Source organism: Oppia nitens, unplaced genomic scaffold, assembly GCF_028296485.1.
Source record: "Oppia nitens isolate AA-2021 unplaced genomic scaffold, nextdenovo-longstitch-racon4-pilon3 scaffold1_pilon_pilon_pilon, whole genome shotgun sequence".
In the NCBI taxonomy this organism is placed as follows: Eukaryota; Metazoa; Arthropoda; class Arachnida; order Sarcoptiformes; family Oppiidae; genus Oppia; species Oppia nitens.
The window spans coordinates 5,445,585-5,457,509 of record NW_026533199.1 but is presented as its reverse complement, the minus strand read 5'-3'; the positions used below and the strand labels follow the sequence as shown (position 1 = coordinate 5,457,509).

General features: G+C 23.5%; 4 protein-coding genes across 5 annotated transcripts; all 4 read left to right on the top strand.

Annotated features, from left to right (window-relative positions):
- The first annotated feature begins 757 nt into the window (after nt 1-757).
- Nucleotides 758-2,700, top strand: LOC128952578 (nuclear hormone receptor HR96-like). Its single transcript, XM_054297994.1, has 7 exons — nt 758-837; nt 998-1,068; nt 1,138-1,242; nt 1,308-1,982; nt 2,053-2,181; nt 2,253-2,314; nt 2,388-2,700. Exons 1-7 carry the CDS (start codon nt 780-782, stop codon nt 2,611-2,613), a joined length of 1,326 nt encoding a protein of 441 aa, XP_054153969.1. The 5' UTR covers nt 758-779; the 3' UTR covers nt 2,614-2,700.
- Nucleotides 2,701-4,173: 1,473 nt separating this feature from the next.
- Nucleotides 4,174-6,007, top strand: LOC128966359 (vitamin D3 receptor-like). The gene is made up of 6 exons (XM_054313207.1): nt 4,174-4,186; nt 4,295-4,365; nt 4,699-5,337; nt 5,418-5,555; nt 5,624-5,685; nt 5,767-6,007. Exons 1-6 carry the CDS (start codon nt 4,174-4,176, stop codon nt 6,005-6,007), a joined length of 1,164 nt encoding a protein of 387 aa, XP_054169182.1.
- Nucleotides 6,008-6,896: 889 nt separating this feature from the next.
- On the top strand, nt 6,897-8,717 carry LOC128966358 (nuclear hormone receptor HR96-like). Its single transcript, XM_054313205.1, has 7 exons — nt 6,897-6,969; nt 7,020-7,090; nt 7,243-7,347; nt 7,433-7,915; nt 8,067-8,198; nt 8,268-8,329; nt 8,513-8,717. The coding sequence occupies exons 1-7, from the start codon at nt 6,915-6,917 to the stop codon at nt 8,715-8,717; spliced, it is 1,113 nt and encodes a 370-aa protein (XP_054169180.1). The 5' UTR covers nt 6,897-6,914.
- A 301-nt stretch (nt 8,718-9,018) lies between these two features.
- LOC128952580 (39S ribosomal protein L9, mitochondrial-like) lies at nt 9,019-9,978 on the top strand. 2 transcript variants are annotated; one of them, XM_054297997.1, is made up of 2 exons: nt 9,039-9,057; nt 9,146-9,978. In XM_054297997.1, the coding sequence occupies exon 2, from the start codon at nt 9,194-9,196 to the stop codon at nt 9,965-9,967; it is 774 nt and encodes a 257-aa protein (XP_054153972.1). In that variant the 5' UTR covers nt 9,039-9,057; nt 9,146-9,193; the 3' UTR covers nt 9,968-9,978. The 2 variants fall into 2 exon arrangements, with proteins under 2 accessions (XP_054153971.1, XP_054153972.1); XM_054297996.1 differs by having other exon boundaries at nt 9,019-9,978.
- The last annotated feature ends 1,947 nt before the right edge of the window (nt 9,979-11,925 follow it).

Here is an 11,925-nt window from a genome sequence, read left to right as displayed (position 1 = left end):
CACGTCAAACTAGTTTTTATATAACCTTTGGCTACGATTTTGCTCAGTTAGCTTCAGGTAATCACACTGTAGTACAGTATTAGCCATATTATTACTAAACAAACCATACAATTCAGTTTCATCTAAAAATATAGTAATTGCATCAGTATATTGAAAGTGTATGTATTTATAATTGACTTGTAATGTACAACATGTAAATCAATAATTGTGCCCATGTCATTTTATTACTAATATTAATCAATATTATTGTTGTTAAGATATTTGTTTGTCTTCACAAATAGTATAAATAATAATATGCATATTTTTAATTAATTTTTCATTAATAATATCAACTAGTAAAATTTGTTATTTGTTATAAAACTGTACTGTACTATACAATACTGTACTGGGATATATTACTTTTTAGTGAAAGTAATGTACATATGTATATAAAATATGATATACCAAAATATATAAACTATTATTAAGTAAATATTATATTATCATATTTTTAATATTATTTGGCAACACATCCTTGAAATAATTGAAAAGTGATTTTTATTGAATTTAAATTTAATAATAATTTGTTGTTTTCTAAATATCTTGTTTTCATTGAAGATATTCTTTGATAATTAACATTAACGTGTAGTTTAATGACAATTTAATGAACAATAATTTGTTAAAAATTATATATTATTTATACAATTGTTGTATCAATAATTTCACATTAATAATGCACATTTAATTTGACTTTTTGTGTAGTATTTTTTAATTGAAATAATTTAATAATAATTATTAAAATGACAGACAAAGAGTCAACGGGTAAAATATGTGGCGTTTGTGGCGATAAAGCTATAGGTATTAATGAATAATTATTAAATTAATATTATTGATAAAATTGAATTTAAATTGATTTAACAAAATATTCACTAAATGTCAATAACCGTATATAAATTAAGACAATTTTATTTCATTAAACATAAAATTTTTAATAATGGATTAAATTTTCATTTTATAGCCAAAAATTTTGGTGCCGTTTCCTGTGAATCGTGTAAAGCTTTTTTCAGACGCAATGCACACAAACTAAATGTGAGGAAATAAAATTAAATACATTTTAATATAAATATTTAAATAAATAACTAATTTTCGCAAAAATAGGTATATAAATGTTATTTTGATGAGAAATGTAAGTTAGATAGCGTTACCCGAAAATTTTGTCGTCGCTGTCGACTTAAAAAGTGTTTTGACATCGGTATGAAACAGGTATGTCATACTATGACTGACAAAATGTTAGATATATTTATAACATTTTTTAAAATGATTATTAGGAGTGGATATTGAATGATGAAGAAAAGCAAATCCGCCGCAAGAAAATTGAAGACAAACGCAAAAAACGCAAAAATTCAGTACAAAGTTCTTCGTCGGACTCAAAGAATAGTGACTCGAATGCATCAAATTCTCCGCCGGATTTGTTGGCAAATCTTGAGATGAATACTACACTTGATTTGTATGACAATCAGGATATTAGTGACGATGAGATTATTACAAACATTGTAGACATTGAGAGTTATATTTTCAACGGAGAGAAAGTTGAAGACGACGACAACGACGATGACATCTCTCCCGATGTCTACCAAAAGGCAGTGGAATTAGAGTTTGCAGTCCTTCCTATTGCGCGGACAGTCGGGGATAATAGTGGACAGTTCAACGAATTGGAGTACAATAGGCTTACTGAGCTGTTTAGTGCATTAAATATTATGCAAATAAAGATACCAGAAAATGGTGTACCTTTGAGTAATATGGAGGAAATGTGTCAATTAATGGCTGTTAAAGTGGATACAGAAATCCGTAATTTGGTGACAGTATCTAAAGGTTTGAGTGCTTTCAACAATATGTGTGAAAACGATCAAATCTCACTCCTTAAGTATGGATCACTTGAGATATTCTGTATGCGATCAGTACTTACTTATGATTACAGTAACGACTCGTGGACTTTGGTTATGGTTTGTATTATTGTTATTATTTCATTAATTTTTATAATAATTATATACAAAATATATTTTTAATCGATAGGAGGATAATCAGTCAATTATATTAAATTTTCGTACTCTACCTGAAGCCGAAAGTGTATTTATCTCACATAAAAACTATTTGAGAAAATTAGGCAAAGAATGGGATTCGGATCCATATATTCTTGATTTGGTATATTTATCAATATTTAAAAAATATATTTATTATAATTATAATATTTTAACAATTTTATTATTTTTTAGTTAACCGCTATAGTATTGTTTAATCCAGACCGACCTAATCTCATACATAAGGATATGGTTAAGTAAGTAGAGTTTATATATTTAATTAATTTAATGTTTACAATAATTAAATGCTTTTAATTATAATGATTTTAGATTACAACAACAGTTATACATGTATTTACTTCAGCGATACCTCCTATTAAAGACTAAATCAGAGTGTCATTCAAAGGAAAAGTTTTTGCGTCTATTGAATACATTACACGATTTGAGTCAATTTATTAAAGTAAAAAACTCTACCTGTGCTCATAGTGCTAAAAGTGGAAGTACTGGACCACCATTTGGACCATTGCTTCGGGAGATATTAGATATTCAAGAATAGTTTGCTTTTTAATAACACTTTAATAATGAAATCGCAATATATTTATTTACACAAAATTTCATTATAAATTGCAAATTATATTATTATTATTATATTTATATAAATTTTATTTTAGAAACACTTTAAATCATTTCATTATTACCATATAATAACAAAAATATTTTTAAAAATAAATTTACCTCATAATTCAATTATTATATTCATTAATTAATTAAAATATTCACAATTATAATATCATATACTTATATTTTAAAATTATGTAAAATTTATTTGTTCAAATAAACTGTACACCAATATTTAACGATTATCTTATTTACTTTTAGTGTAATTATTTAGGCTTTTAAGTGAGTTATTATTAATATTATTTGTTTTCCAAGAATTATATTTATTTTAATTATGCAATGAGAAAATATAAATGTTATATTGAAAAAATATTTTTAATCGGAGTTATAATAATTATATTTTTAGATAATCATTACCAGTAATACATAATTAATTATTTTTGAACCTTTAATGAATAATTTTTTAGAATCGTAATGATTAATACTTATTTGATAAAATAAAATTAAAACACTAAATTACAAATGATTGCTATAAAAATTAAAACCATCTGTATATTACGGAAATATTTTATATCTACCGGTAATGTAAAGTTTTTAAATTTTATTTATAATATTATACCTGAGATGACAATCATATTAATTATAAAAATACTATATTTTACATTAGATTTTATGACAATTTCCCGCAATTGGTAATCATTTAGATAATTCACATAACGTTTTTTTTGTTGATTTATTATCATGTTATTCATAACTTATAAAATGATATATTAAATATATTTGTAATAGAGATTTATGTATTATAGAAATTGTCAAATACTTGTAATATATTGTATAATGTAAAACAGCAATTTTATTTTTATGTCTAATATACTGTACATTGTACTACTGTATAATACATTTTCTATTTATTATTTATTAGCACAAGTGTTTAAACTTATCAATGACAAAATATTAAAATAAAAATTACTTATAAATTTGTTTTTATGAAAACAATGAGACATTAGATAATAAGATTATTTTTATTATTAAAAATATACCTGTATTTGTGCCCAAAGTATATACAATACAATATACAATAATTACAAATATATAGTATATTTTCGTTAATATTTAAGCTTTCATTTATAGACAAAATGAATGCTAGATATTTAAAAAATAAAATAAATTATTTTTATTGATATTAGTTATAAATTTATTATTCAATAAGATAAGTTTTTTAGTAATTTAAATAATTATTTAGAGAAAAAGTAAAATTGTATAAATGTTAAAGATTTCTATAAAATAAAATAATGATTTGGGATAAACATATCTTATCAATAAATAAAAATACTTAATGATTAAAGCACTCAATACAAAAATTAGTTATATATTATATTTTATTTAGCTCTCAATTAATTTTGTTGACTATATAATGTGTGTTTAATAAGTTAATAATTAAAAATAGAAAAATGTCAACAATTTGTGAAATATTACCAAAATATATATATTGCGAAATATGTGGCGACAAAGTAGTTGGTAATAATTATTTAATTATAAATTTAATGATTATGAAAAATAGATTTTTAATCCAATTGTCCCAATTGTCCCAATTGTCCCAATTGTCCCAATTGTCCTAGGTCGAAATTTTGGTGCCTTTACTTGTGAATCGTGTAAAGTATTTTTCAGGAGAAATGCCTTCAATAAAAAAGTATATCATTTAAAAGACAATTTTAATTATTTATATAAATACTATAGATATTCAATATAAACTAAATATTTATAATCTAATATGTAATGACTTTATATGAAAATTTTGTATTATTAACTAATTTTAATTTAATTTTAGAGTAATTACAATTAATTTCTTAATATATTTTTTTAGAAATATATTTGTCTAACAAGTGGTAAATGCAAAGTAGATATCAAAACGCGAAATGAGTGCAAAAAATGTCGATTAAGGAAATGTTTTGTTGTTGGGATGCAAACTGTAAGACTAATTAATAATTTATTAAATATATTTAATATTAAATTTTTTTAAAAGGATTTAATAAAAAGTAAAGCAATTAAAGAGAAAATTGTTAAAAATAGTTATAAAGTATTGAGAAATGTTGTTAATCGTAGTCCTGAATCCGATAACTCCATTGACACAAATAATTCAATAGAAATAACATCAAGTATTTACCAAAATATTCAACAAATTATTTCTCCAAAATTCTATAGTAATAGTAATAAATATAATTTTTTGGAAACACTTAAACAAATTGAATCGACTATTGATTGCTATAATAAAAGGAAAGTATTTCGAAACAGAGTCCAGAAGGCAATTGAGTTGACTTTTAGTCCCATATTTCCAGAGTTAACTGATTTCAGTCGATTCAATGATTTGGAAACCAATCGTTTGAGTGATTTGTTTAAGGCGTCCAGTATTTTCAAGTGCACTGAATTTATAACCAAAAATGTTAGACTTTTAGACAGTTTGATTGATTTACACTTTGAATTTTCACGTAAATTAAACAGAGGGGTTCACAAGTTAATCATTTTTATTAAAATGTTTAACTCATTTACCAATATTTGCTCAGAGGATCAGTTGGCACTCGTCAAGTATAGTTGTCTTGAAATTATTATATTGAGATATTGTATTTACTTTAACACTGAAACTGAATACTGGACAGGTTATGTGGTTTGTATTCAAATTATTATTATTATCAAAATTTTAAGTTTTTTATTTACTCATTAGTTTTATTAACTATTTTAATGTAGAATTGCGAAAATCCTTCTGTCATATCATTTAGTTTGGATTTAATGCGACCACAAAAGTGCAGTATTTATATGATTTATAAAAGTTTTTACCATAAAATTGCTAATGAATGGGACAGAGATTACATATTATTGGATTTAGTAAGATGTGGTTTTTTATTGTTATACAAAAAATGATAATTTTTTTACTAATAATAATAATTTATTAGTTGACAGCAATTATTTTATTTAACCCGAACCGTCCGTATTTAAATCATCGTGAGGTTGTTCGGTCAGTTAGTTTTGATAATTGTATATTTGATTAATAAATATTAAATATTAATTTAATCCAATATATATATATATATAATAGAGCGGAACAACAAATGTATATTTATTTATTGCAACGATATTTGCTATTGAAATGTGGCTCCAAATATGAGACCGAAATCAAAATGACTAAACTTATGGATTCATTAATTGATTTACAAATACTCAGTGAAATTGAACGCTTAAATGCCAGTGAACTATACGGACAGCACTTGGAGCCCGTACTCAATGAAATACTATTTGATCACACTTTTGATATCACTGAACAACGGTTTTTATATTAATAATTAGTGTTATTATCTAATCATAATATATTTTAACAGTTAATTTTTAAGTCATAAGACTTTATTATTCAATTATTAATTATATTAACTATTATATCTTGCAATTAAGTAATAAATATACTTAACATGTAATACTTGAAATAATTTTACGAAATAATATATTTAATAATTAATTTGTTTATTTTTTTATTCAAAAACTATTTGTATAATTTATATTTTTAATAAATAATTAAATAATTTCAATAAATATTCTTATAAATATTTAATAACATACAGTATTAGTTAATAATTTTCAATTTAAATAAATTTTATTTTATTTTATTAAGTAATATTAAAAAAACAATTAAGTAATTTAAAAGAATATGACATTATTTATTTATAAACTTTTCAATAATACTTTTTAATAATTATAATTTATTGTTATTAATGATAATTTTTATCTATAATATAATTTCTAAACTCATCATAAACTATAAATTCGATAAATATTTAAAGTACATTCAATTTATAAAATTTTATTTATTTTTAAAATGATTTACCCGTAAGCCAATTATCTTTCTTAATACATTAATACATTAATTAATATTAGTTCATATTTTTATAGATTAAATAATATACTTATATAAATTATAAAATCCAAAATTGTTAGCATTCACATTAGATTCAACAATTAGGGAGCAATTTATCATAAAAATAAATAATTAACAATCAACAATTTTATAAATATTTATTCAATAATATTTATAAATCAGTTTTTATACAGTAAATATACAGTATTTTATCAGATAAATTTTTATTACCATTTCAATTATATAATTTTACTATTGTTTATTAGAATATATTTTATCAAATATCAGTGAATAGGAGTATAATTTATAAGTTGAAAATGATTTCATTATTTCACATAATGTCTCCGAAAAGACATCATTTATTATGCAATATTTGTGGAGACAAATCAATTGGTAAGAAATAAATAAAAAAATTAAATAATTTGTTTAAAGTTAATATTTAGGTCGAAGTTTTGGTGCCATTACTTGTGAGTCGTGTAAAGTATTCTTTAGAAGAAATGTCCTTAAATTTAAGGTATTTTTTATTAAAATTATAATTTAGTAATAACTTTTGCGTTTTTTATTTTTTAAAATATTATATTATTATTATTTATTTTAAATTATTTATTAATTAATTAATTTATTTATTATTAAATATTATATTTAAAAAATTTTAAATTTCAACAGGAATTTGAGTGCATTCATGGAGACTATTGTAATATTACTGTCAAATCGCGTAGAAAATGTAAAAAATGCCGATTTTATAAATGCATTCAAATGGGAATGAAAACTGTTTGTTACAAATTTAATTTTACTAATATTTTTTGAAAGATATTTAATTAATATTATAATATATATAAATTAATTTTTTATTTAGCAATTAGTACAATCAAAAAGTTCAGAAAATAATACAATTGATGATTATGAAAGTGTTTTATCAAATGAATCATTAGTTAATTATGATTTTAACCAAAGTTATGACAATAATAAAGTAATTTCAAGACATGAGTTCATGTTTGATCCGGTCTTCAAACAACTGACTGATTATCAGACATTCAATGAATTAGAGTCAATACGTTTAAGTGAATTACAAAATGCTTTGCAAGTCTTTACATATATGTCTCTCTATACACATAATAACATAGAAGTGACAAATATCTATAAATTATATGAATATTTTTGCCGCAAACTTGAAAAAGATACGCAAAATGTCGTATCTTTTGCTAACAATTTAGAGTCATTCAATAAAAACTGTTTTAACGATCGGTTGGCTTTAATTAAGTTTGGATTCCTTGAAATACTGATTCTTCGTTATGCTATACGATATAACACTGAAACAAATGTCTGGACAGGAAATTTGGTTTGTAATGTATTTTTTAAATATATTTTTTTATTTTTTTTAATTTCTAAATCTATAATAATTTATAGTTTCTAAACATATACTTCAGTATATAAATTCAATTGAAAATCATAAAAAACTACAATAAAAAATGAGTACTTATTTATTATAGGATAACGACGACTCATTTGTTCACAGTTTAGAAGTTTTGAAATATGAAGAGCGAAATATGTATAACATTTATAAAGATTATTATCACAAACTAATACCAGAATCACAATGCGATTCTCTGATTATGGATTTGGTTATTATTAATATAATTTATATATTATTTTTTAAATCTGTATTTTTAAAAATGTTTTATGTATTATAGTTATCAGCAATATTGTTATTAAATCCAAAACGTCCATATTTAATTCACCGAGATGTTATTAAGTAAGTGAAACTAAAATTTTCAATGTTTTAAATTAATATATTTATTGAATTATAAATATAGTATGATTATTGATTTCATAAATTTTAAATAATCTAAAAAATATAACGTAAATTATTTTAATAACTGTTAATACGTTACCTGTATATCAATACTTTATACATACTTTTCGTTTAATTGTTTAGATCAGAGCAACAATTATATATATATCTATTGCAACGCTATCTACTAAATAGGTATCCATCGGAAAGTGAATCCCAAATCAAACTCCAGAATTTGATGAATACATTGATAGACATTCAGGTGTTGAATGAGATAGAGAAGAGAAATGGTATCGAAAGATATCTTCAATATTTTGGTCCCATTTCTAAGGAAATGCTATTTAATTAACTAATTAAACCCAATATTATATTTTATTAAACACTATTTTGAACTTATTATTAATTATTATTAATGCTTAATTTAAAATTAATTATTGCTTATTAATTATTAATATTATATTTATTTATAAAATATTAAAAGTATATAAAAAGTATTAAATTAAAGTAATAATTATTATTTAAATTATAATTTTTATTGTAAAAAGACAATAATCCTAAAGTACAGTATTTTAAACGTTATTTATATTGAATTTTATAATATTTATTTAAATTTATTAATAATACTGTAATACATGTGTTTATACAGTAATAGAGTTAAACAGTGAATAAAACCAATGTTTTGATATATTGTATGAAAATATTATTAATTGATTTGATTATTGTTTTTTAAAATATTGTTTATTAACTATCGATTGCAACAAAATGCTAATCAAACAGATATTGTCATCACTTCGACCATTGAATACATGTCTAAACTATAGTCAGATGCGATCAGTAATGATATTGAAGCGAAAAGTACGACCACTTTATGGCCAGCGATTGAAGAACCCATACATAGTGGGGCCCCTCTTCAATGATATACTACATTATAAAGAGCCCCGAGAGGTGACTGACATGATATATGATGAGGTGGAGGACACAGATGACCAATCATTAGGCAAAATGAAAGTGATTCTTATGGATCACATCGAAGAACTGGGAGTTGCCGGCGATGTGGTTGAAGTGGACGCCTCTTACGCCAGGTTTCACTTACTGTCCGCAAGAAAAGCCGTATATTATTGCGATTATAATCTTAACAAATATAAGGATTTGATTGAATCGGGAGCTGAAGGAAGAGTTGGCCCGTCTTCAGCATTCGTGTTAACCACTGTTCGCCAATTGGCCAAAGAGTGTATATTAGTTGAAATGAATGATAAACACGAATGGCTGATCCAGAAGAGACACATTAGGATTGCGTTTAGGAAAACTGGTTATACTGTGCCCGAAGAGGCCATACAATTACCAGAAATACCTATCACTGGTCCGGACATAGAAGGAAAAGAGGGCAAAGATTTTGCGGTTCATATAGTAATCAATAATCAGGAAACAGTTGCCGTCAGATGTATGGTTCATCATTTGGGTCAAGAATTGGCCATCAATTGGATGCGAGCGCCGAGGTTTGTCTTATTGCCTGAACAACAGTCACAACTGTTGGCACAAATGCCTGTCCTTCCGATGCTTGAAGAAGACAAACAATTAGAAGAAGAATACATCTCTTAAATATTTATCACTTTTTGTTTAATAAAATATAAAATTTCATTATCTTTTGACTTTTATTAATATAAATATAGTTTTATTGAAATACAGTAAATTTGTTTTACATTAAAGAGTTATTTTATGATAGTATTGCTAATTATAGCTATAATTATAATTATTTGCTATATTATACATATTTTTATGCCATTTTTATTTTAGTTTACAATTTCTAACAATAATTACTTATATTATTTAAATGACAAAAATATATAATAAATAATACATTAATTTAGAATAAGTTTAGATTCTTGTGTTTTAATCAAATGTTCTGACATTAAATCAAATGCAATCAATTGTTTGTGTATTTCATATTAATTATGGTTTAAATCATATAATGACATCATTTTATTATTTATTATATCATAATTAAATTTAATGCCTTTATAAACAATTTCAACAATTAATTACTACATTAGTAGTAGTAGTAGTAGTAAAATGTAATTTATATTAAGTTAAACTAAAATCATTAAATAGTCAGTTAAACATATATTTTTATGCATTAGTATTGGACGAAAAATCATTTTAAATAATTTATTTGTAAATATATAGGTAATATACAAATAAATAAGTATACATAAAAGTTAATTTTATAATTTCCCATTAAGTTTTGAAAAGTTGATATAATTGTTAGTAATTCTAACCATTATTTTAATCAAATTTGAATTTTAATACATTTCGACAACTGTTAGTATTTAAAAATTTTAAAAATTCACATCATTCATTTTGTTTATTTATAAACACAATTAATTGATATTATTATTACATTTAATAAAATAAATAAATTTTGTTTACATTGTATGTTGTTTTTATAACAATCGTATCAATAATTTATAATTAATGGCAATTACTTGTAATACTTATTTGACAATTAAAATGAATTATTTTATATACAGTACAGTACTGTAGGTTCAATAGGTGGTAGTATAAGGAAATAGATTCCCTGGGAATTCCCAGAGAGTAAGGATAATAGGAATCTTTTGGAAGAAGAATTTAGTCGAACCCTAATTATAGTTATAGTATAGAAATTTTATTTAATAAACTCTGAAAAGAGATTATAAAAACATTTTAATCGTTTAGAATGCAATCGTTTACTCATAACTTATAATTCAAATACAATACACAGTGTATTACACACACACTGTATGCTAATCTGTGCTAAAATACTATCAATTGATTACAATATTTAATATTTTTATTAATAATTAAAGTTTATTTGTATTTTATTTCACATTTACTGTAATACTATTAACAACAATAATGTGTTATTTATTAAACAATATTAATATAGATTTACAGTACTGTATAACAATTGGGTATAATTTATATGAGTTTACGTTATTTATGGTTAATAAGTAAGTATTGATGTAATCATTGATTCAATAAGTGTTTCACAGTTTTAACGTTAAGATTGTAATCGAATTGCGTTTGATTTGAAAGTATTTGATAATTGATTTACTCATTGATTACACAACAAAAACAATGGACACAAATACAGACAAAGATGTGATGACCACCGATGACGACAATAAACAACAAACTAAAACAACAACACAAGTGAAGAAAAAAGTACCCAAAAGTGCCGATTATTGGGACAAATTGGCCAAAGAGTTAGATGAAGAAGAGGACAAAGTGGAAGATCAGGACCCGAATGCACTGTTCCGTCAACTTTACCGCAATTCAGACGATGACACCCGACGGGCAATGATGAAGAGTATGGTTGAAAGTAATGGTACGTCACTGTCGATGAACTGGAAGGAAGTCGGCAACAAAAAAGTGGAACCATATAAATGTGATGAAGACAGTGATGATGACAAAGACAAAGACAGTGATGACAAGTGATTGACCACTAATCTAGTCTTTGCTATCGTTTTGTTTAATATTTTCTCAATACTTATTGAAAATCATTTGTAATTTTTCTACTT

Coding starts and splice junctions, on each gene's coding strand:
- LOC128952578 (XM_054297994.1), top strand. CDS start 780: ATGACAGACAAAGAGTCAACGGGTAAAATATGTGGCGTTTGTGGCGAT. Junction 1,243..1,307: donor TTGACATCGGTATGAAACAG/GTATGTCATACT, acceptor AATGATTATTAG/GAGTGGATATTGAATGATGA. Junction 2,182..2,252: donor ATCCATATATTCTTGATTTG/GTATATTTATCA, acceptor ATTATTTTTTAG/TTAACCGCTATAGTATTGTT.
- LOC128966359 (XM_054313207.1), top strand. Junction 4,366..4,698: donor GAAATGCCTTCAATAAAAAA/GTATATCATTTA, acceptor TTTTTTTAAAAG/GATTTAATAAAAAGTAAAGC. Junction 5,338..5,417: donor AATACTGGACAGGTTATGTG/GTTTGTATTCAA, acceptor ATTTTAATGTAG/AATTGCGAAAATCCTTCTGT.
- LOC128966358 (XM_054313205.1), top strand. CDS start 6,915: ATGTCTCCGAAAAGACATCATTTATTATGCAATATTTGTGGAGACAAA. Junction 6,970..7,019: donor TTGTGGAGACAAATCAATTG/GTAAGAAATAAA, acceptor GTTAATATTTAG/GTCGAAGTTTTGGTGCCATT. Junction 7,916..8,066: donor ATGTCTGGACAGGAAATTTG/GTTTGTAATGTA, acceptor TATTTATTATAG/GATAACGACGACTCATTTGT.
- LOC128952580 (XM_054297996.1), top strand. CDS start 9,131: ATGCTAATCAAACAGATATTGTCATCACTTCGACCATTGAATACATGT.